The sequence below is a fragment of the Rhinatrema bivittatum genome, chromosome 7, assembly GCF_901001135.1.
Source record: "Rhinatrema bivittatum chromosome 7, aRhiBiv1.1, whole genome shotgun sequence".
Lineage (NCBI taxonomy): Eukaryota > Metazoa > Chordata > Amphibia > Gymnophiona > Rhinatrematidae > Rhinatrema > Rhinatrema bivittatum.
The window spans coordinates 95,975,093-96,000,258 of NC_042621.1; the positions used below are offsets into that span (position 1 = coordinate 95,975,093).

Sequence of the window (25,166 nt, forward strand, 5' to 3'; positions counted from 1 at the left end):
AGGGTATTGGGCACCCTAGGCGACCCTTGTGCTGCTGCCTCCTCCTGGTCGCGCCCCCTCCCTACCTGTTTTGGCGCCGACTTTGTGCTTCTCAGGGTGCCAAGCCGTAGGGGGCGCCGAAGAGCAGCCACATGGTGCCACAAGCGGGGTCTATCCTGCTTGCGGCAAAGAGAAATAGAAACAGTCGGCGCCGAAACAGGTGTGTGTGTGTGTGGGGGGGGGGGGGGGGGGGGTGTGACACTGAGTGCACACAGTCTCTATTTCTGTTTGCCGTGAGTGGGATTGTGGCACCACGTGGCTGCTCTTCGGCACCCCCTATGGCTCGGCGCCCTAGTCGACCGCCGAAGTTCGCCTAATGGACGCGCTGGCCCGGACTCTCGCCCAGAGGGTCCTTCTTCCACTAATTTTCAGAAGAGACACATTTTTAAGCCTGATTATGTTTCGGAGTGAAAGGGCTATTAACCAGAGGACTGAAGATTTGTGAGTCCACTCTAAACCCTAGGTGGACAAGCAACCAGTGACAGATCTTGCTGCGAGAGACATTGAAGGCTGAAGGTATAGCCAACGTTTATATTTGGAAATATTTTTTGGACAGACAGTGTGGGGAGGTTTTTGAATCTCCCTCCCCCTAGGGATTGCAGTGCTTAGGTAGCCTGATCCCATTTGACTTTTCCCAAAGATAAGTGCCCAAAAATATCAACTAAGGATGAAAGACCAGGATTGGGAGATCCCAACTGGATCTCCATTCATGGGACCAGGACAGGCTGGGTGTCCAGGAGGGAGATGGAGCAAGGTAGGATTTTTGTTGTGAAGTGGGACCCCCTCAAATAGGATTCCTGGGTTAGCTGCTGGGTGAACTTTGTACAAGTAAAATCACCATGGGAGCTCCACCCAGATACCTAAATAAAGGATACCTGCCTATAGAGAAAATCATTCATGTATCACAGTCAGATGTAACTTCACTCTTTATGGACAAAATGGACTTTTAATGTAATTATTATCAGATCACTAAACTTTAACATCCAAGCCTGGTCATAAGAACATAAGAACATGCCATGCTGGGTCAGACCAAGGGTCCATCAAGCCCAGCATCCTGATTCCAACAGTGGCCAATCCAGGATTCAAGAACCTGGCAATTACCCAAACACTAAGAAGATCCCATGCTACTAATGCAATTAATAGCAGTGGCTATTCCCTAAGTAAAATTGATTAATAGCCATTAATGGACTTCTCCTCCAAGAACTTATCCAAACCTTTTTTGGACCCAGCTTCACTAACTGCACTAACCACATCCTCTGGCAACAAATTCCAGAGCTTTATTGTGCGTTGAGTGAAAACAAATTTTCTCCAATTAGTCTTAAATGTGCTACTTGCTAACTTCATGGAATGCCCCCTAGTCCTTCTATTATTCAAAAGTGTAAATAACAATTTGTCCCTGCATCTCACCTCAGAGGTGCGACTATACTCTAAACACATTGAAAGCAAGACACCATTTATTTATTTTATTTATTTCTTTTACTATACCGATGCTCATGGTCCGAGCCATAAGCAAGAGCTTCTCCCCATACAAAGAATGCTCCCCAGGATTAAGAATTTAAGCATAGGAGTACATTGCTAGATGAAGCAGCCCTGAAGAGAAATAAATTTGTGTGCCCTGGGATTAAATGCCCCCCCCACATGAAGCATTTTATCTACAAGATTTGGAGGCAACAACCAGATGGGGAGACATCCTGGGACAGTGGGTTTTGTTCTGGGTGACGGTGCACTCCCACCTCATAATGTTTGCTGGTTCAGTAGATATCGTCATCAGCCGTGTGTTCTTCTCACCTCCAGCCCTTCCAGATTTCACTTACATTTGAACATTTGAGTTTTTTTCCCCTGTGCACAGTATTTCATTTTTGATTTATAGGTACGGTTACCAGTTTATGTTGAATTTTAATTTAAATTGGTCCTTTCTCTTTTGGCTCCCCCTGAGGGAACTAAGTTCATATGCACTGATTTGGGTGCCTCTACCCAGTGGTATCAGAGAATGATCTAAAGTAGATCATATTTCTTAGATAAATCGTTTATATTCTGCTTTCCAGTCACTTCAAAGCAGATTATATTCAAGTACTGTAGGTATTTCACTATCCCAAGAAGGTTTAAAATCTAAGCTTATACCTGAGGCAATGGAGGGTGAAGTGACTTAACCAAGAAATGACAGTGGGATTTGAATCCTGGCTTCTCTGGTTTATAATCTGCTGCTCTACTAATAGGGTTAGTCACCACATTTATTTTTTGCCAGAGGGAGAGGTAATTTGCCTTTAGCAATCCATGCTCTATTATTAGGCTTCTCCTTCACAATCAGAACTACAAGTCCCTGCATGCAATAGGGTATAACCAGGACTGGCTTAGTCTGTTCCTTATTTCCTGGGTCCAGCTATAGCTGATTTTAAGCCCTGTTCTGGATTAATATTTCATAGAAGCAGGTTGGTAAATTAGCATAATCACCACCTTGCACCAACCATGTCCAGTAGAGAACGTGGGCCCTGCCAACTGTACTTATGCTATGTCCAGTTACTATTGCGTGTAACCAGATACTGCATAATAAAACTTTCTTGTAAAAATGATTGTCAACCCTAAAAACCGCTGTAGCTTTTCACTCTGAAAAACAAAATCTGTTTTAAATCTCCTGAGACAATGTTTGACATCCTGGGTTTATTTTTATCAAGATGTTTTTCCCCTTTAGGTACAGAATGAAAGTCAATTCTTTGGCAAGAGAAGAGCTGAGCCGCAAAGACTGGTAGTTTGGAGACGGTCCCTGGAGCGTGTTCCCTTCCTCCTTTTGTTCGGCTCGGACTTGCGAGACGCTCCTCGTTGTTCAAACCCGTCCCGGCGTGCTGTGCGGCCCCCCAACGGCTGCTCCGGAGAGTCCAGCGCGGCGGAACCGAGCCCGGCCCCGTTCCCCCTGACCCCGGAAAGGGCCCCCCCCCGTCTTCGGTCGGATCCCGCGATGGCCGACTCGGCAGCGCAGCAGCTCCCGGTGATCCCCAGCCGGCACGAGAAGAGCCTGGGCCTCCTCACCACCAAGTTCGTGTCCCTGCTGCAGGAGGCCAAGGACGGCGTGCTGGACCTGAAAGTGGTAATAAGAGCCTTTAAATGCACGCCTCTGGGACCCGCGATCGTTTGCGCGCACCCCGTCTGCCCGGTGACAGGATTACCGGGGGGGGCTGCGCGTGGGATCCGATCGTTTGTGTACAACACCATCCGGTGTCAGGATCCACGCTGCAGCAGCAGCAGTAGTACGCAGCCTCCATGCTCACAGTGACAATATTGCCGGGGGTCTGTGGTGGTGATGCTGTCAGGACGAGCTGGCCCGCTTAGTCGGTGACAGTATTAACCGGTGAACCTTAGGGTGGTAATAATAATGGCATTTCCATGCATGCTTCTAATCATCCGATTATGTATATATTTACTGGCTTGTGACCATTTAACTGCGGTAGCATCTAACCTCCCTTAATCGCTCTTATACAACTACTGGGGAAAGTAGTCTTCTTGTCGTGTTAGACTACTTGACTGCAGGAGGGGTATCTCTAGTCTAAAAATGTGGCATTTGTATGTATATATAATGCACTTTTGGCTTCGATTGTGTATGCTGCAGTAACCATTTTAATTACATTTGTTTTTATATGGTGTCATGGTGCTTTAGAAGACAGTTATGAAATATATATGTATACATCTGCTGGTATCATTGAGTTTTGAATAAGATGCTGGGAATTACAGTGAAACAATATTCATATTCACCATTATATTTATGCATACTTTCCTCTGTCACAGTGATTTTTTAAATAAATTGTTATGCTGGTCAGTGAGAAAACATTCAGGAAAAAGTGCAGTGATCCTTATAGTGGGAATAATCTTTCTGTTTATTTGTGTTATATTTTTTATATTTCAGTACCAATAAGCTATTGGCTCTTCTTCAGTAGCAACATGAGTGGATGCCAAGGGTAGCCTGCTTGGACCTTAAAAACTGATAATTTATACATACTGTTATGTAACTCATACACTCCTTCCTAATGTAACAAGAATGACTTCTCCTCCAAAGATAGAATTACCATTGTCTTTAGGATGATGTGCAGAACCTGACATGCTAATATTATGTTTATATATTTATAAGCATTTGATATTCTGCCTTTTCCTAAAAGTAGGGGCAAGGCAGATTACATAAAATTTAAGAAGTATCATTGAGCATATAATAAAGTATATGTAGGTACAATATACAGATGGGTAGATTACAGGTAAGGTGTAATTTTAGTTTAAATGATGTGTAATCTGTGTGCATTGGGAAGAATTAACGATTAGGTTAACTGGATATATAAAGTGGTGTGTGTGTGTATATCTAGCAAGAGAGGGCAAGTATTAAGAAATGTTAAGCAGTGTCAGTGTGAGACTTATTTAAGAAATAGTTGTGTAGATATGATTCAGAAGTGGGTGAATTTTGTGATCAGAAAGAGTTTGGGTAGGTAGGTGATAGAAGGCTGAGTCTCTGCTGTGGGTTCTAGTGGAAGGTACCTAACCAACCAAGTTCAGACTTTTTTCTGAAATGAAATATAAGTTTTAGTGCATGGTGTTTCAGCAGGGGTGGCCAACTCTGGGTCTCAAGAGCCACAAACAGTACTGATTTTTAGGATATCCACAACAAATATGCATGAGATGATTTGCAAGCACTACCTACCATTGTATGCAGATTTGTCTCATGCATATTCATTGTGAATGTCCCAGAAACCAGACTTGTTTGTGGCTCTTGAGAACCAGAGTTGGCTGCCTCTGCATTAGCAGTAACTTGTTGCATGTTTTAGGGGCAGAGCAGTTGAAAACGTGAAGTCTCATGCATGCTGGCCTAGCTGAAGCCAATGAATGGCAGGATAAAGGGACTCCTGGGAGGATCGAAGCTCCCTTCTTGGAGTGTAGGAAAGCAGAAGTCAGTAAAGATATTTAGGAGCCACTTGATTCACACATTTGAAGACTAAGCAATGTGTTTTAAATTTATCCTGTTCTCAGCCAGGAGCCAGTGTAGCTGATTCAAAATCGACAATACATGGCCAGTGGATTTAGCCCCTGCCAAAAAGTTTTCTGCAATAGTTGGAGACTTCTGATGATGTATTGTGGATGCCTTGGAAAAAGAAGTTACAGCAGTCAAAGTGGTTGGTGATCAATGAGTGTATGACAGTAGCTAGATTGTGTTTCTCAGAGTAATTGTGCAGTTGATGGATCTGGCACAGATGCGCAAAAGAGGTCTTTACCACAGCTGAGATGTGGGTTTCCATTGTAAGTTGGTTGTCAAGATGTACCCCAAGTCTGCATACAATGTCCTTAGGGGGTCATTTTCAAAGGAGTTACGCATGTAAATGTGACATACTATCGTAGCAATTTTCAAAAGCTATTTACTCAAGTAAAGTGCACTTACTTGAGTAAATCCTATGGACAATTCAATGGCATATATTGTAGCAATTTTGAAAAGCCCACTTACTTGAGTAAAGTGTATTTACTCGAGCAAAAACCAGTTTTGCTCGAGTAAATGCTTTTTAAAATCAAACCCTTAGGTTGTAAGGGAGTTCCTGAAAAAGTTAGTAAAGTAGATAGAAAATAGCCTTGTTGACTTCACCAGAGCTTGTGTTTGTTTAAGCCATGGTGCTACTGTTCTGAGGCAATCGCTGAGATGAGTGACGGCCATGGTTTGGTCCATCTATATTCTGATGCAGAGCTGAATGATGGCAAATAGGTGACATTTGATGTTGAAAAATTGAGTGGATGTAAATGTAAAAACACTGAACCCCAGGGGCTCTCCACAGATGAGATCCCTAGGTGTGCATGATAAGTTGACTCGAGTGAGAATGTCTGTTTTATTATCATGTAATTTGTACATTTTTATGAATATTTTATTTGTTCTATCTTCTTTTGATGTAGTTTATATGTTTTATGATAAAATAAAAGGACTGTGGAGGTTCAGGCATGATTTGAGCCGTTTTGAGGACTGAGCTCTTGACTCTGTTGCCTCCCAAGCATTGTAGCAGGAGCACACTCAGTGGTGTCAGATGCAGCAGAAAAGCCTAGTAGGACCAGGAGGAAGTGTCTATTGTTGTCAACACACAGATGGATGTTATTAGTTAAGGCTGCCAGGACGGATTCCTTTCTGTAGCCTTTCCTAAAGCCAGATTGAGGCACATATTTATGCAGACTGTTTGTGGAATTGTCATCCTCCGAGATCGCATTTGCGGAGCAAGTTTTTAGCCATCCATGTGACAAGCTCCGTTTTAGTGTCTCTCTTGTCCTGTATTCTGCAGTACATCTACCTCTTTCTGCTTTATGTACTGCTTTTTAAAACCCAGAGAAACTTGGTTTCACAGTCAGACTTCAATACTCTAGGACTTAGGGTGGTATTGGGTACAGGAGTTCTAGTGCTGCATTTGCCTGCGCACAGGGTGGCATGAACTTTCTTTGGTGTTTATCCTCTTGTGCTCTTTGGTTGTTGACATGTAGTCCTGCTCTCCTTAGGCAGCTGACACGCTTGCTGTGAGGCAGAAGCGACGGATCTATGACATCACAAATGTGCTGGAAGGGATAGGACTCATTGAGAAGAAATCCAAAAACAGCATTCAGTGGAAGTGAGTGACTCCATCCATTCTGCTCTGGGCTGACGCTGCCTCCTAGCTCTGGTAACCTAATTATGTGTCTCTTTATCAGGGGTGTGGGACCCGGCTGTAACACTCGGGAAATCGCAGATAAACTCATTGATCTGAAGGCAGAGATTTCTGACTTGGAGCGACGAGAGCAGGAACTTGACCAGCAGAGAATCCGTGTCCAGCAGAGCATCAAAAATGTCACCGATGATGTGCAGAACAGCAGATATCCTTTCAGTGTTTCCGTTCACTGTCATTGCTATCCCAGTCTCTTTTTCCCTGCAGTATCTTTATACCCTGGCTTTTTTTGTGACATTACTGCCTCCTGGTTTGCTGATATGGCAAAGGTGGAGTTTCGGCAGCATGAGTAATGTCATTTCCTTTTCCTGCTAGACCAGTCCTTTACAAGTGGGATTTCTGCGCTGATCAACTGTTGGAGACATTCCTGTGACAACATCCTGGGTGTAAGGGAGGTATGGCCCTAGGCAGTTGCTAGTAATGACACTTTTCTTTGGTTGCAGTCAAGTGAGGAATGATAGCATACAGTTCCCACAGCCAAGGTTGGGCCTCCATCTGGCTGAGCTCATCTGTTCCTGGGGCAACTGTCCTTTGGGGCTGCTTCGCCCAGTAGAGCTTGTTTCCCAGGAGAAAACCTAAAGGCACCCTCTTGCTTGATCCCTTGGGGTCTGGTTGATCACCCCTGGAAAGGGGTTCTCTAGTCTTCAGGACCAGATAGAACCAGAAGGAGTTTAGCCTGAGTAGTAAAGGCTCTTTGAGGCACTCAAGACTCTTCCATCCCCACCTTCCCTTTGCATCTTAAAGGAAGATGCCTCCCAATAGGTGTAAAGTTTGTTGGGGAAAGAAAGAGAACCTCGTGCAGCATTAGCTCAAATCCATTGGAAGACCCGGTGCATTCAGCCTCCCCCAGGGATGGTGAATATTTAAAAATAAATAAATAAATAAATAAAGAGTGGGGGGAAATCAAGGGACAGTCAATGGCAGTGGTGACATCTACGACCTGGAGCAAGTAGCTCTGACCAAATTGTGCTTGCGACTGGTGCCACTCTGGCTAGGCACTGCGCAATATGATTTGAGGCTGCAGGTCCACAGCCTGTGGCTCAAAGCAAATCCCCAGGGTTGCAGGCTCTTTGTATCGGGTGTGCGACAGGCCCCTTCCAGACCCAGGAGAGCAGGTAGAAGCAGAGCCAGATCCGGCGCAGGTAACACTGGAAGAGATCACATGTGGCCTCGTTGCCTTTTCCTTTGGGAGATGAGAGATTAATGCCTCTTTCATTGTAGAGGCAGCAGGGTGGGAATCTGAAGGGGAATTTTTGGGAGCACGCTGAGGTGCTTATGTACCAAGCACCCCTGAATTCATGGTGCTTATGCACCAAGCTTTCTGTGCTTCGCAGAAGTGGGTGGGGTGGGGGGAGAGGGGGCAAGGGAGAGTCTTCCTCTTGCCCTGACCTGACCAACCCAGAAAACTCCTGAAGGCTTTGGGGTCCCTGGCCCTGACTGCTGTTCCGGAATCAATGGAGGGCTCCTGGTCAGGTGATTGAATCTGATCAGACTCTCCCAGACTCCCAAGAATAAAGGGATTGCTCCTTTGAGAATCCACAATAGTTCAGTTATTCTGTAAGGAAGAACTTTCAGCCCTCATTTCTAATGTTTTTGTCATCCTGAATATTTCGAGTGCCAAGGCGGAGGACTTGATGGAAGGTGATTCTATCTTGCAAGGGATACAGAGACCCCAAAAACCTTCCCTTTACATGAGGCCCTGAAATGCGAGTACTAACGGGGTCTTTAAGGCTAAAGGATTATGAGCAGACCATATCCTCTACCTCTATCTCTAGAAGACAAGAATAATCTTTGGGATGGCCTGCTAAATGATTGGAGAGACAGCGACCTGCACTGAGTGGCAGTTGCTACTACCATTAACAGAAGGCTTGGAGTGGTCTGCAAGTAATGGCTGTTGCTACTACCCTAACAAAAAAATAAATAATTGCTGGACAGACTGGATGGACCATTTGTGTCTTTACCTGCCCTTATTCACTAAGTTACTATGTTAATGTGTTTTCTAAAAATCACCAGGGTGGACAAACCTGTGTTAACTGTAACCCATAAAACAATTATCCCAGTGGAAGGAGAGACAGTCATAAAAGACCTGCAAGATAGGAAGATTGAGGCTACCTTCCAGCAGGACTTTTCTACAGACACGATGGTGATACAAGCCTCCGTTTGCAGGAGATGCATGACCCAAGCAGTCATAAGCTGGATCCAGCACCTTTAGAGAGTGCGGAAATGCTTGGAATTCAGCATCGTGTTTTTAGCTGATGTGATGTATGATCTGATTAGGATGTCCTCTTGGGCGGTAGCATTGGCAGAGGCAGGAGGGGATTCCTCTGGCTGCGTAAGTGGATGGCAGACTCCGCCTCTAAAACTTGCCTTTGCAAGCTTACCTTTAAGGATGATTTGCTGTTTGGAGAAGCTAGTTAAGGGCCTAGAAGAGGCCCCAAAGGCTCCTGAGGATAGGCCCTGTTACGGAGCAAGAGGCCTCAAGCACCAACTTCTCTGGAAATTTTGGACAACTGGAGCAAGTAAACAGTTACCTCCGCAGACAACCTGGGGCAAGCCCCCATTCTTTTTGAGAAGCCATTAAGGTAAGAGGTGACCCCTTGGCAACAGCAGGTGGTAGCCGTCTTCCCCATTGATGGTCAGTGGGTCCTTCCGGTGATAATACTAGTGGGCGGACATCTTCTCCAGTTTTATGTGGAATGGACCCGAATAACTACAGACCAGTGGATCCTGGGGATTATATAGAGGGCATACTTCCTAGAACTGGCTATACCTGTCCCAATTGCTTTTATGGTCTTACCTGTACCTCTCAGGCCAGGAGGGAGGCCATAGAAACTATCTTGCTAAAGTTACAGAACTTACAGGTCATAGTACCTGTGTTCCTGCTGGAGAGGGTCAAGGAACATACATAATTTATTTTGTGGACCCATAGATTTAATCCTTCCCGCCTGTCCTAGACCTAAAAGGGGTCAACAAGTGTCTTTATGTACTCCACTACCAAATGGAGTCTCCCCGTTGGTGGTGATCCTGTGTACTAAGCAGGCATTTTCAATTCCAGGCTCTGTCCTTCAGGCTTTTGACCATCCCAAGGACCTTTACCAAGGTGGTGATGGTGGTAGCTGCAGCCCTACACAAGCAGGGCATAATGATACTCTTATCTAAACATTTGGCTCATGAAAGCCTAATTGTACCATTAGAACCAAAAGGCATCAGCCTCTGTGGTTCAACTCCTGGAATGACTAGGCCGGATAGTGAATAATGAAAAGAGCAACCTAAACTCTCCTTAGTCTCTGGAGTTTTTTTGCGTGTTCTGTTCAACACAGCAAAGGACTGGGTTACCTGATCTCACAAAAGGGTCACCAAATTAATCAACCAGGTGAGAGCCATCTGCTCTTAGAGGGCCACCCAAGATAAGGGATTACCTCCAGCTCTTGGGGCTGATGGCAGCCACCTTAGACCTGGTCCTGTGGGCCAGAACCCATATGCGTTCTTTACAGTGGGCTCTCCTGTCACGGTGGTCCCCTGCCTCCCAGGACTATGAATCCCGCCTCCAGGTACTGTTGGCAGTAAGAAGGAGCCTGGAATTATGGAAGGAGCCCTCGAACTTGTTGAAAGGCGTATGCTTAGAGCTTCCCAACTGGATTATCACCTTCATGGTCACCAGCTTAGGTGAGTTGGGAGCCCGTTGTCAGGGACCGGTGGTGCGGGGCTGCTGGACAATTGGAGACAAAGGCCATCAGATTAGCCCTTCAACAATTTTGCTAATAAAAGGAAAGGCAGTCAGAATTCTTTCGGCAAATGCCATAGCAGTGGCATATGCGAACAAGGAAGGTGGCATGTGCAGCTCCATCTGCTGCTTCTTTCAGTATCTCACATTGCAGGAAGAAACAGGGTTGGCAGAACCACTAGGTGAGCTAGGCCTGGGGCGCGACTTGGGGGGTGGCACTCCACCGCTTGCGGCCCCACATGGCTCGCACCCCCTATTGGGGGTGACGGCATGACAAGGGGGGGGGGGGGTTGGCACGAGGCAGAAGGCGCCTAGGGCATCTATTTCCCTTGCACCGGCTCAGGGAAGCAAGAATATCTAAGCTGACGTCCTCAGCAGGACCAGACTAGACCCAGGGAAATGGGAGCTCAGCCAGGAAGCCTTCCAATTGATAGTGGACCAATGAGGCCTCCCGTTCATGGGCTTAATGGCAACTTGAACAAATGCCAAAGCCAGTAGTATGTCTTTCATCCACTGGAAGAAAATGGAGTCCAGGGGAATAGATGACTTAATCAGGCCAAGGCCAAGGGACAATCTTCTGTACACCTTCCTGTACATCTTATAGACAAGATAATAAAGAGGTTAGAAGATCACCCATCAACAGTGATCCCAGTAACACTGGGTTGGCCAGGGAGTCTTTGGTATGTGGATCTAAAAATGCTACTGGCCAGAATCCCTGCTGTGGAAGAACTGCTGTGGCAGGGCCCATTACCAATGCAAGACCCATCCCCATTCTGTTTTGTGGTCTAGCCCTTGAAAGGGCATGCTTGTGAAGGAAGGGCTACTCCCTATTAGTTATCATAACCATGCTAAAGGTGTATAAGAATTTTACCTCATTGGCCTACATTTTAGGTTTGACGTCTTTTCGATTAATTCTTCCTCGAGCATAGAACCTCCTCATGGAAAGCAGACATCTCTTGTATCTTGGACTTTCTGGAAAGAGGACTAGATAAAGGCCTAGCTCTCAACTCCCTGAAAGTACAGGTAGCAACTTTTATCATGCTATAGGGGCCTGATCAAGGAGCCATAGGTAGCCGTTCACTTAGATGTAGTTTTCTTTCTAAGGGGGGTAAAGCATATTCGGCCTCCCTTTAGACCATTGGTGCCTCAGTGGGATCTCAACCTGGTCCTCAGAGCTCTGGTGGGGGCTCCTTTTGAACAAATTAAACAGGCATCCCTTAAAGATCTTTCCTTAACGTGCAACAGATTTGCTCCACTAGGCAAATTTTGAAACTTCAAGCTTTTTCATGTAGAAACCCATAGTTGGTGTTTTCACTAGACTCTCACTTTTTGGTCAATCCCATCCTTTCTGGCAAGGTGATGTCATCCTTCCACTTAAATCAGGTGGTATCTCTCCCAGCCTTCAGAGGCAGCGAGTATAAGGGATAGGATAAAAGGCTGCATCTTCTGGACATACGCTGCATTCTCTTAAGGTATCTCAAAGTGATGAACCCCTGCCATTAAAATGGATAAGCTGTTCATACTGTATGGGGGTTCTCGGAAAGGAGAAACTGTCTCTAAAGCCATGCTAGCCAGGTAGACTAAGGAATAGTCACTTCAGCCTGCGTGCTCGATGGTAGGCAAGTACTTGTGGTGCTCCATGTGCATACCACAAGTACATCAGCGTTATCTTGAGCAGAGGCATTTTTGGTGTCCAGATGAAATTTGTAAGATGGCCCTTTGTCTTCCTTACATTAAAGCCAAGGTGAAAGTGGCCTTTGGATCTGGGGTCCTTCCTCCCGGCCTAGTCATAGGTTGGGTAACTCTCTGACATGTAAGGACTGGTTTAGCAGGAAGAAAAGGAAGGTGAAATTAGTACTTACCTATTAATTTCCTTTCCTTGAGTGCTCCTAGACCAGCCCAAGGCTCTCCTGAGAATACAGGGGCTGCTGGTGAGGACTTCACCTTGAGACCTACTTTAATAAAAGGTGGAATATCAAATGTTCATTCATAAATAAATAAATGTCAGTTCTACTACTCCTGCCTCTCTAACCCTCCCTGGGGTAGGCCTTGAGTTTCTTCGGTAGTCTCAAAATTCCCTTTTTTGTATAAACATTGCCTGAGGTTCCAGGCTAGGAAGGTGTCCTCTTGCTCTGACAAAAAGTTACTGACAACTGCCTAGAGCCACACCTTTTATATCTGAGAATGATATCACAGGAAAAGGTGTGACCTCTGTCTCCAGCAGGTGATAAGCAGGGAAATCCCACTTGTAAGGATTGGTCTAGCAGAACTCAAGGAAATGAAATAAACAGGTAAGAACTAATTTTACCTTCTGTAGGAGGAGTAATGTAGTGTTAGGCGCAACAACTGGCAGTGACACCACATGAATGGTAGTACTGAGAGTGATTCAGTATTGGCAGTTGCAAAGATCTTGATTGCAGAAATGATATAGCATTGACTGATGATATAGTGTTATCTGAAATTGTATATACCAAACAGTATGCATTGTCGGATACAGTAATGGTATGGCAATGGGAATGATACAGTATTGACTTGTACTGGGAACACCTGTGAGGTTAATAGAGCATTAATTGAGAAAGTGGTTTTAGCTGTAAGAGTGATGCAGTATTGGATGTAGCTATATTGTGTTGGTTATGTACATTGTTACTCTTTGACTATGTTGCGTAGATAGCAGATCATAGATGTAATCAAGACCTGTGCGTTTAAATCCGGAGTTGCTGGGAGAAGCTGGCTGAGCTGTACTGTTTCTAGAAGGCTAGGATAGGCATGGTGATGGCATAGTATGTGCCAGAGACATTCTTCTTAACCTCAGAAACGTTAGCATATGTAACACATGAGGACATCTGCAGATGCTTCAAAGGTAAGCATGGGAGGGTTGAAAGGGAATAAAGCTATTCTATTTGGTCAACTTGCAGAAAGAGTGCAGGTAGTCCAGCTCTTCAGGAAGCCAAGTGTTAATGGAAAAAGTCATGATCTGTTAGGTTTTATACTGTGCTTCACTCTCAGGAACTCCAGCATAGCTGGTATAGCCAGACAGCAATTCCTGTCACAGGATGGCACCAGTAGGACATAATTACTGGCACCTATTTCTTTTGGAAGAGGGTAATAAATGGGTTCCCATAGATGTCACTGTTTAAAGATGAAATCAGACTGTCACATTATAAATACCATGCAGGATTCACTGATTTTACAAAAGGATACAGATATTTTAGCTAAGTGGGCACAGAATGAGGCAGATGAGATTTAATATGAACACAAATACACTAGCCTATATTGTGAAACTACTTGCTAACCCTAATCAGGAAAATGACCTGAGCATATTAGTTAATAACCAACTAGAAGTGAGTGGCCCAAAGCTGGATGCATGTTGGTGGTATTCAACGGGGATGGGGTGACAGAAAACATTTTGCTAGTGCAGACAGTCATTGGCTACAACACAAAACCTGAAAAGTAAATTAGGCAAGTTTTTAGAAGAATAGAAATTTACTGGGCAAGACCGTATAGTTAGACTCTTAAAGATATCGCTATATGACGTGTTGGGGAGGACGTTTTCAAACAAACATAACTTAAGGACATATAAATTGGCATGCTGGCTCAGACCAAGCTCCATCAAGCCTAGCATACTCGTGGTGGGTTTTTTGTTTTTTTTTAACAGTAACCAGTCCAGGTCACAAGTACATGGCAGACCCCATAAAGAAGATCTAATTCCTATTACTTGCTCCCAGGCATAGCAATAGCTTTCTTTAGTCTACCTGGCGAATAGTGTGTTATGGACTTTTCCTCTGGGAGCTTGTCCAAAACTCTTTAAAACTCCTTTATGCTAGTCACTTTGATCACATACTCTGATAACAGATTCTACAGCGTGATAGTGTGCTGAGTGAAAAAGTTCTTTCTATAATCCGTTTGAATCTGCTGGTTGTTAGTTTCATGGAGTGTCCCCTTATTTTAATAATATTTGAAAGGGTAAATAATAGTCCCTTTTTCTTTCAATAAGCAGGGCTGAATTAGTCAAGATCTGCGGGTGACATCAGGCGGCACTGAATTGAACTCTCTCTCCAAGCTAGTAGAGCTTTGAGCTTTATCGAGCATGTGCAAGAGTTCTTCGTGCAGGCGTTGTCTCAGAATTTCTTTAGTCTGTTTTTGTCCGTGTTTCGCACAGATGGCTTTTCTGTTTCTCTCAGGAATACCTTCTCCGTAGTCTTAAAATATTCAACCCTTGCTATTTCAGCAACCTACAACATCATTTTCCTCTGTACTCAGGCAGGCTAATCCAAGCCAGTGGGTTATGCACCCCTACTAGCAGATGGGAGACGGAGTAAACTGATTCACTGACGTCACTGACATAGTTCTGCCCTGATAGCCCACTAGTATTCTCTGTCTAAAGCAGATGGTGGACATGCATCTCCCTGGCGGGGATTGCCCGTGTGGAGATTGACACTGGGTTGGTCTCTCCCTCAGATGAGTGGTTGAGCCTCAATGCCTGACTAGGCTTAAGCTTCAAGAAAACGAGAGCATTGGAGGACAAGGGAGAGCTCGGTGTTGAAGACTTGTGCCCTCTCACTCTACAGCCGCTGACCTGATCATGCTGTCAGCCAGAGGTGAGCTAAGTTTCAGGTAAAAAAAGAGAAAGGAGGGAGTAATAGGTCCTCACACCTCCAGGGAATTAGTGGAGAATGGAGGCGGAATAAGTTGGTGGGTGGAACAGCACTCGCAATAGGCCATGCATCGCAGGCTCTGTTGGTTGCTGCATGGTGGGCGGCTGGGCCACAGCGAAACGTACTTAGGCCGTGGTCGGTGTTTTGTTCCCATGCACGAGTACGCACAGTGCAGCGATGCCTTGGAATAGGCGTGCATGACCATGGCCTAGATCTGAACTCATAATTGAGCGGGTATGTCCGCACGCCCATTGGTGTGCATGCAGGAGGCCATATGGAAAGAAACCTTTTGGTGATGGATAATGGCATTGGGGAGGGCTGAAAGGTCTAAGCGCCTTTCTTTTGGTTTGGCTTGCCATATAAGGGCAATCTGGCCATCTTTCCCACTTTGCTTATGCTAGTGTTGTCTGGAGATTCAAAGCGATTTACCTCCCAAAGTTTTGGCCATCAGGACATTTCCCTTACTGTTTGAGGACTCAGTGGCAGGGGTACAGGAGGTGATATGATAGACTCCCTGCCTGGGGGAGGATTCATAGTATGCCAGGTTCAGTCCTGTGGGCTCTGGTATGGATTCATCCTCCTCCTGGCGGGAGTTTTTCCAGGGATTACAGGTGTCTTTCTGGAAAGGCATCCAGCGGAAGCAAAGCAGCCCCCTAAGAAGGGAACACATCATGGGTCTTCCACTTGGTGTCCAAGTTGGGCAAGCCCTGTAGAGAGAGGCTGTCCCTGGTGAGCTAGTGTAGGATGAGGATCGTGATCCATCAGTGATTCCAGTGGTGACTCGGATTCCTGATCTCTGGAAGAGGAGTAAGTTCCGCCTGACCTGTAACCACATAGGATTCTAATCCGCTTCTCTTGTATGGACGAGTTGCCAGGTCTGTTGACTCAGACCCTGAAAGCATTCTGAGTAGGCAGGGGAGATGCTAAGGGATTACTAAAGAAAGATCCCAGTTTGGTTACCTAATGCAAGGTGTCCTGTTTCTTTCCCCTCCTGGAAACAGTGCAAAAGTTAATTGACCTTGAGGCTAACTCTGGCAACAAGGTTTAAAGGTGGATATTCTCTTAGATCTGAAGGCAAGAGAGCAGTTGTGATTCTTGAAGGTTGATGCCTTGATCTGTGCTGCCACCAAGCTAGCCACTATACCAGTCAAAAGGGGAACAGCACTAAAGGATGCTGAGGATAGAAGGATTGAGGCCATTCTTAAGCAAGCTTTTGAAGCATTGGCAGTGAATTTGCAAATAGCGTTTTGCTGCTGCTTGGTGGCACGAGTGGATTGTGCTTCTCAGGAGACTCAAAGAGCAGGAACCGATAGTGGGCCGGTGATGGAACCAGGAGCCACATTTTTAACTGATGCGGGCTCTGACTTGGTGCATATGGCTGCTAGAGGCGTAGGTTCCGAGATAGCGCAAGTCACCTGCTGAGGCTGCGGAACTGGTCGGGTTCTCTCTTGTTCGGGAGTGAACTGGAGAATGAGGATATGACTTCTGAGCCCTTCGTAAGATCTTGATCCTTTCGGCCTAGGAAGCCACATAAAGATGTAGATTCCAGGACCGGAGCATTTTGATCTTTGCCATGAAGGTGCGGGGACTCACTGATTCCGAAAATAGGTGGGCATCTATCCCACTTTTATCTCAGGTGGGCCTATATCACATCTGACCAGTGGATCCTGGATGTACTAAGCAACTATGCTCTAGAATTTCTCCGAATTCCTCTGGATGCCTTTATGGTCTCTCCATGCAATTTGCTAATGAGCGTGGCAATGGTGGCTACTTTGAGAAGGCTGCTAAATCTCAGGACCATGATTCTGGTTTCCAGATTGCAGGACAATACAGGGGATATTCTAATTATTTTGTCATTCTCAAGAAGGAAGAGGGTTTCTTCTGATCAATCCTGGATCTGAAGGGAATCAACCGGCATTTGCGCATGACTCACTTCAGAATGGAAACCTTATGCTCTGTAATCATCGTAGTATAGAAAAGGAAGTTACTCACATCTCTTGATCTGATGGAAGCCTATTTACATAATCCCATTTGACAGGAGCATCAGTAGTTTTCTTTGTTTTACTATCCTAAGACACCATTATCAATTTCAAGCCCTTCCGTTTGGTTTGATTACAGCGCACAAAACCGTCCCTAAGGTCATGGTGGTAGTAGCAGTGTTTCTGGGCAAGGATGACTGATTGAGTTGAACCAATTGGCATCTTGCAAAGTGATCTATCCCCTTTAGGAGCTAGGCTGGTGGTGAGCTTAGCTAAAAGCAGACACAGACCCTGGAATACCTCTGACTGTGATTCGATATGGAGTAGGGCACAGTGTTCCTGCCAGAGAAATGCATTCAGAGGTTGGTGACTCAAGTTCAGTCTTTGAGGAGGGCCATTTGTCCACCGGCATGGACTTATCTATAGGTCTTAGGGTCGATGGTAGCTATGTTGAAGATAATGCCTTGTGCAAGGGCGCATATGTGACCACTTCATCGTGCGGTGCTCTAACTGGAATCTGCATTCACAGGAGTACACAGTGATGCTACACTTGCCGATGGTTGTGAGCGAGCAATTGCAGGGGTGGTTGCATCGGGACCACCTCAAGAAAGGAGTGCCCTTGAAGGCACCAGGTTGGTTGGTGCTCATAACAGTTGTGAGTGTCTGGGACTGGGGGAGCTCATTGTTAAGGTACGATGGGTCATCGATAGTTGGAAGCCTGTGCAGTTCGCCAAGAGGTTGACAGGTCGAGCGGTTAGAGTAATTTCAGACAATGCCGTGACAGTTGCCTACATAAATCTGGGTAGAACCAGAAATTATCAGGTGTCAGTGAAGAGAGATTCTCTTATGGCATGAGTAAAACAAAATCTTTAGGTGTTATCCACCTTTCAGGTTGCCGGGAAGGACAATGTGTAAGGGCTGATTTTTCTCAGCAGGCAGGCCGTAGACCCAGGAGAATGGGAGCTGGCAGACAATGCCTTTCAGCATATGGCTTCTCAATGGAGGTAGCCCTATCTGGATTTATTGGCAAGCTACAGCAATGCAAAGGTGCCACAGTTCTACTGTTGTAGAAAGGATCTGAAAGTATTCGGAATCAATGTCATTCCAGCAGCCATGGAACGAGGTGTTATGTTTTCCCTCCCTGGCTGATGTTCCAGGGTAATTCAGAAGATTGTGAGTCATATCCAGTCCGTGCTTCTGGTGGCTCTAGATTGGCTCTGGACACCGTGGCATACTGACCTCTGATGATTCCTAGTGGGCAGTTCTATGAGACTGCCGGTCAGGAATGATTGTACATGAAAATCTGGGTCAGTTTTGCCTTACGGTTTGGCTCTTGAGAGAGCTCGTCTGCTGAGGAGTGGTTATTCTCTGGCAATAATATCCACATTGCTTCGTGCTAGAAAGTTTTCTATATCTCTGGCTTCTGTTTGGTGAGTTTTCGAGAACTGAATGGGGGGAGAGGTTCACATCTTCTGCGTAGAGATCTCCGTAGTTTTGGAATTTTTGCAGGCGAGATTAAGGGCTTGGCCCTAAACACCCTGGTGGTGCAGGTGGTGACTTGCAAGCTATGGAGGGCAGATTAATGGCAGGCCCTTGTCCTCCCATCCAGATGGGTCTAGGTTCTTGAAGGAAATTAAGCATCTATGGCCTTCCTTGCGTTTACCGGTGCCTCTTTGGAACTTTTTTCTGGTACTGAGATTTTTGATGGACCCTACTTATCAGCTGCTGCGTGATCTCTCTTTATGGCTGCTTATTTTTTAAAATAGTTTTCCTGGTGACTGTCTGTTCTACAAGGCATATTTACGAGTTGCAGGCTTTCTTACCGAAAGCCGTTTCTACTAATAACTCCGGGGGGCAGTGCAGATCAGGACTGTACCTTCCTTCTTGCTGAAGGTGGTATTGGAGTTCCATTTGAATCAGTCTGTTTCCCTGCCCACACTGGACAGGGAGAGAGATGAATGGGATTTTTGATTGTGATGTGGCCTTTGTTGCAGTACTTGAAGGTTCTCGCTCTTTGAGGAAGAATGATTAGCTGTTTGTTCTTTCTTTCTTTCTTTCTTTCTTTCTTTATTTTGAATTCTTATATACCGACATTCCTGTATGATATACAGATCACACCGGTTTACAGTACAACAGAACAGTCGCGGGTGAGCGTTACATTAAAACATTAAGTCTGAGAGAATACGAAGATAAGAACATTCAATGGAGAACATTCAATTGTTCTCCATTGTGGAGGTAGATAGGGAGACCCGGTATTGCGGGTGACAGTAACCCGTTGGGTTAAAGATGTCCTCATAGATGCCTATGTTGATGCAGATGTTCCATTGTCCAGGCAAGTCAAAGTGTGTTCCACTAGAGCACAGGCGATCTTGTGGACAGAGATTCGGTTATTTCCAGGCAGCAGCATGGTCATTGTTGCATACTTTGTTCCAAGCATTATCACTTGGATGTTGAGGCTAAAGAGGTTGCGACTTTCGCGTGGGCGATGTTGATGGGTGCGAAGGCAGCCTCCCACCCATTTTGGGAGTAGCTTTGGTTCATCCCAGCGGTATGGATTGGCCTGCCTGAGTGCAGAGGAAGGTGAAATTACTTCTTATCTGATAATTTCCTTTTCTATAGGTAAGGCAGGCAAATCTACAACCTGTCCTGGGCTGCCTACTTTATTTTGGTTTCAGTTTATCTCTTATTCAAGGATGATGCAAAGTGTTCTTTGTTGTGAGTCGTTTGAAGGTGTGGTAAGTGAGGAACCAACCTCTAAGATAGTTTTTACTGATGTCATTACTTCTGAGTTGGCTGGAAGAAACGAGTCGTTGGCTGTTAAGTCATGGTTCAAGTATAATCAGTTTGTCCACAGTTTGGCTTTTCTAGAGATATACTGGTGGGCTGATGTTGGGGCAGGATTATATGTCAATGGTGTCAGCAAATCAGTTTACTTCGAGTACATAAGCCACTGGTGTGGCTTGGCCTGCTTTCCTTAGAGGAAAGGAAATTAAGTAAGAAGTAATTTCACTTTTCAATGCTATTCAGTCTTCTGACTTGAAGGAAAAAAGAAAGTAAAAGAAAAGTGTGAAGAGCACCTTGAACATTCTAGAGCATAGCATTTAGGAAAATAATTAGCGGCTACAAATTCTGCACTTGTGGTCAGATATTATCTATCCATTGACCAGTATATTATTTGCCACACATTATTTTTGTTGCAGATGTTATCCATAACAGATGGGCATGACTTATGTTGGGACCGGATCTTGACCGGTTGAACTGTCCTGTGTGTGGTTGGACATTCCAGAGGTCACAGAGATCCAGAGCTGCTAAAATAACTAACATGAGAGCAAGAAGCAAAATCAGATCAGCTTCTAGAAGCCACCATTCTTCACCTTCTTCCAAAAGCGGCTGAAGCAAATCCTCAGATACCGCTTCTTTGCACCATGACGACCTAGACTGGATGGCCCAAGGTGTATTCAGCCCTAGATAGCTTCGTTCAATGGAATCTATTGAGTGCCTACCAAGGCCAAGTACCAAGACTGCTCAACGCACTTTGTGTAATCAGCCCCAGTGCAGCATCGAGAGAAATGACCTCCCATAAAGATGCATCGAGGACTCCAAAGCAATCAATACAAAACATTGGGCCGCTGAAGACATCGACACAGGCTGCACCAGATCGCAAGATGCATGCTGTGTTGGTGCACTTGAAGCAAGCGTGGATTGCCCAACACACAGTGTTGGGCAATCCAGTAATGGAATGAGTCGCCAATTCTCCACCAGTAATGGAATGAGAGTCTGTTGTAGTGTCAAGAAGATGCCCTGCCACTGACACTAGCACAAAAATCTCAATAGGCAATGGAAAAAATAACCAATATAGTTTGTGGCTTCTTTGCCTTTTTTTTTTTGCCAGAACCGGAACAACCAGTCTTTCCACCGGCCTACCCAAATCTTCAAATTTTGCCACTAAGAGTAATGCCAGCTGTGCTGCTACTACCATCATCATCATCATCATCTGGGCGATGCTGTCTATATCAAATGAACGATCACCTCTTGCCTTAGCCCACCCTGCGATATTCAGTCTTCAGCCCTCACCATGATCTTCTTGGTCTAGTATTCACTATGCATGGGAGAGTGGCCCAGAAACTGGACTTAAAATTTCACATGTGGAAGGCTCCTGGATATGGAGTCATACAGTTGCCCCACAACTCTGTTGATGGTAGAATCTATGATGAAGAAAGCAAAAGAGACACTTCTGTATTCAAATACTTCTCCAGGAAAAGACAACAGGCTCCTGTACAAATTTGGGAAAATGGTCTTCCAGGTGTCCATGCTCACAGCCCGAATTTCACAACACCAGTGTTATATGGTGCAGTACATCTATGAGTGTGTCCAGAACCTCAAACTGTTAATTTGAGTAGAAACTGAGGCACAAATATCACCCACTTCCTTGCTTGACCTGGAGGAGGCCGTCCGCCACTTGATGTGGTCTGTTTACGAGGCATTTGACACTACTGCCAACACATCTGCAGCCTTGATAGGTGCTCACTGCATGGCTTGGCTCCAGTTCAGTGGCATCTGGAAGGATGTGTATGAAAAGTTGTCAGACCTTCCATGCCTGGGAGAAAAACTCAGAGAAATGATATCCCAAATCAAAGAGCAAAATGTGGCAGTGTAGTCCTTATCGATGACAGCAGACACACAGGCTACTGCTAGATGACTGTACTTCTCATTCAAGAGACCATACTATCCCAGGAAGCCCTACTGGCCATATCCACACTACCGGCTACCACCCCTCCCACCTACCAGACAACAACCCCAAGGGCCTTCTTCACATGCATGCTCAAGGGAGCGCTGTCAACGCAACCCGCTAAACTGGCATCCAGTTTTTGATGTTCCCCTGCCCAGAATTGACTTCTTGAGTGGAGGGGAGAATCCAGTTCTTCTTTTCCACCTAGAGGCAAATCACCAATGATCAATGGGTATTGAACATAGTAGAACACAGCTACTGATTCAGTTTTGTTCTGCTGTGATTGATGGCATACATTGCAGTCTGCCCACCAACCCCTCCCAGGTGGAGCTTCTGACCCACGAGGTCCATTAAGTCTTACACCAGGATGCGATTCAGGAAGAACCGAACCATTTTTACAACCAGGTCTTCTATTACTAATACCAAAGAAAATGGGGGATGTGCTCCCTGCCCCTCAAGGACCTTATACTCACATACCCATATACCTGTCTTGCTGGCAGTTTCTCTGCTTCAGGGTGGCTGACTGCCATTACCAGTACACAGTGCTGCCATTTGGGCTCTCATCTGCCTAGTGGATCTTCATGAAATGCCTGGCAGTGGTTGCCACGCACCTCATACATCAAGAGATTCTGACTTATTTCCCAACCTGGATGACTGGTTGTTGGTGGTGCCATTGTAGGACATCCTCTGCAGATGCACCTAAACCACGATTTTCCTCCTCTAATCATTGGGTGTCCTCATCAATTGAGAAGTCTGTCCTGGATCCCACCCAATGCTTGCAATTCTTGGGGAAGTCATAGACACTATACAGGCAAATGTGTTCCATCCCCCAGATAGAGTTGCCGCAGGATTACCAACTTACTTCTGAAAATGCCCTGAACCACAGCTTGCCACCTGCTTAAGCTTTTAGGCCATCTAGTAGTAGTTATCCACATGTATTTAATGCTATTACTCACAAGTTGACTAGAACTTATGGGTCCAGTCGGGGCTTATCGGGTTCATGCTACTGATTCTTCCATCACTTACCTGAAAGAAATTCCAATTGAGGATATCTGTAAAGTGGCCACCTGGTTATCTATATATATATATTCGCTTCCTGTTACTAGCTGGATACCTTGGCTTCTATGAACAGTGCAGTGGGGCATGCTATGCTATGTCCAAGTAGTCTACTCTCCATGGTGGCGTCCAGGTTGCTATATTACAACACTGCACTGCATGAGCTTTATACTCCCCACAGATAAAGGCTAAGTCAGCCCTGCTTATTGACGGAAAAAAACACCATAAACAGTGTTTTCCATAGATAGCAGGATTAATTAGCCATGAGATGCCCGCCCTCCTCCTTGGATAGCAGATTCTTAATACCATCTACTGCTTTTGGAAGAACATAAGAAATTGCCATGCTGGGTCAGACCAAGGGTCCATCAAGCCCAGCATCCTGTTTCCAACAGAGGCCAAACCAGGCCACAAGAACCTGGCAATTATCCAAACACTAAGAAGATCCCATGCTACTGATGCAAGTAATAGCAGTGGCTATTCCCTAAGTAAACTTGATTAATAGCCGTTAAAGGAGCTGCAATGACTATGCCTGCACGGGAAGTCCCAGGCAAGCCTGGTAGAGCTAAAAGCTTTAATAGTGTGGAGAGACAATTCTGTCCAGTGCCATCAGAGTGCGTCACCCACAGATCATCCTGCTATGTTTGGAAAATACCATTTACAGTAAGCAAACTTGCTTTTATTTACCCATTCCACCCCACTCATGATTTCATAAACTTCTATCATATCCCCTCACCATCTCTTTTCCAAGCTGAAGAGCCCTAGCTTGCATAGCCTCATCAGGGAGAGAGATTCCATTCCCTTTATCATTTTTGTCACCATACTCTGCACATTTTATAGTTCTGCCATGTCTTGAGAGGGGGACGATCAGAACTGCAAATAATACTCAAGGTGTGGTCGCATCATGGCTTGATATAGAGTCAATATAATTTCTGTTATTTTCCATTCCTTTTTGGATCATTCTTAACATACTTTTTGACTGTCGCTAAACACTGATAGAAGATTTCAACATATTGTCCGCAAGGATAGTGACTCCCAATACAGAACCCAGCATATTAGTATTGTAGTTGGGATTATTTTTCCCCATGTGCATCACTTTGCACTTTTCCACATTAAATTTCATCTGCCATTCAGTTTCCTAGTCTCACAATCTACTGCTGTTTTAACAACTTTGAATAATTTTGTCTCGTGCATATTTGATCACCTCGCTCGTCATCATTCCCTTTGCCAGATCATTTATGAATATGTTAAACAGCACAGGTCCCAGTATTGATTCTGTGGTACTCCACTAACGACCTTCATCCATTTGGAAAACTGACCATTTAGTCCTACCCTCTGTTTCTGACCTTTTAACCAATTACCAGTCCACAATAAAACACTGCCTTTTATCCCATGACTTTATCGTTTCCTGAGGAGTCTCTTATGGGTGATTTTGTCAAATGGCTTCTGAAAATCCAAATATACTATATCAGCTGGCTCACCTTTTATCTATATGTGTATTTACACCTTCAAAAAATTCTAAAAAAATTGGTAAGACAACTTCTTACTAAAACTGTTGATTCTTCTCAGTTAAATCATGTCAATCTATAAGTACAGTGATTTTGTTTTTAAGAATGGATTAGTACAATCCCTGGTGGAACATAATGCAAGCTTGCCTCCTTTCTTATGGGCCAGCAAAGTATCTGAAAAATGTTACAAAAGAAATATAAGGCCTACTTTGACTCCTCATTGCTCCTGACCTATACTTTGATTCAGGCCCTGACTGGACCTGTACTCATAGCCCATGGTATATGTATAAGATTTGCACTAAGAGACTTTCCAGGCACCTGGAAGCAAAGATAGAATTACATAAAACACAATGTCACTCTTTTTTGCAAATTTTTGCAAGTTCTCAGTGCAGATATCTCTACTGTGTGGTTTTTAATTCTTTTCTTTTTTATGTCATTTGAAAGCATTTTTTTTTCTACAAAAGTCACCCTGTTTCGTTTTGGTCCTGATTTTGCTTTGGTCAGAATTAAGGCCAAAGATGCTTCTTTCTAACATATAAATAAGCTAGAGATGTGAAATTCTAAGGTGCGATGAAGCTTATTGTGCTTACCCTGCTTGTAGCTTAAGATGCATCTTGCTTCGACATACTTTTATATATAACCCGTCAAAATGGACGCTTTATTGTGCTGTTATTTACTGCATGCAAGCCTGAATATGCAAAAGTATCACCTTCACAAGGAGCTATGGTCATGTCATTCTAGCAGTGTGTTGTGGCAGAGATTTTGGGAACATGCCCTGGCC

General features: G+C 44.9%; 1 protein-coding gene across 4 annotated transcripts in view; it reads left to right on the forward strand.

Annotated features, from left to right (window-relative positions):
* Positions 1-2,728: 2,728 nt before the first annotated feature.
* Positions 2,729-25,166, forward strand: part of E2F4 (E2F transcription factor 4) — an 85,854-nt gene continuing 63,416 nt past the window's right edge. Inside the window, exons 1-4 of one of the 4 annotated variants that reach the window (XM_029608749.1) lie at positions 2,729-3,121; positions 6,535-6,644; positions 6,724-6,885; positions 13,278-13,321. In XM_029608749.1, the coding sequence (XP_029464609.1) occupies positions 2,993-3,121; positions 6,535-6,644; positions 6,724-6,885; positions 13,278-13,321 (445 nt within the window). In that variant the 5' untranslated portion in view covers positions 2,729-2,992. The remainder of the gene's footprint in view (positions 3,122-6,534; positions 6,645-6,723; positions 6,886-13,277; positions 13,322-25,166) is intronic. The other 3 variants (XM_029608748.1, XR_003857739.1, XM_029608747.1) reach the window with 3 other exon arrangements.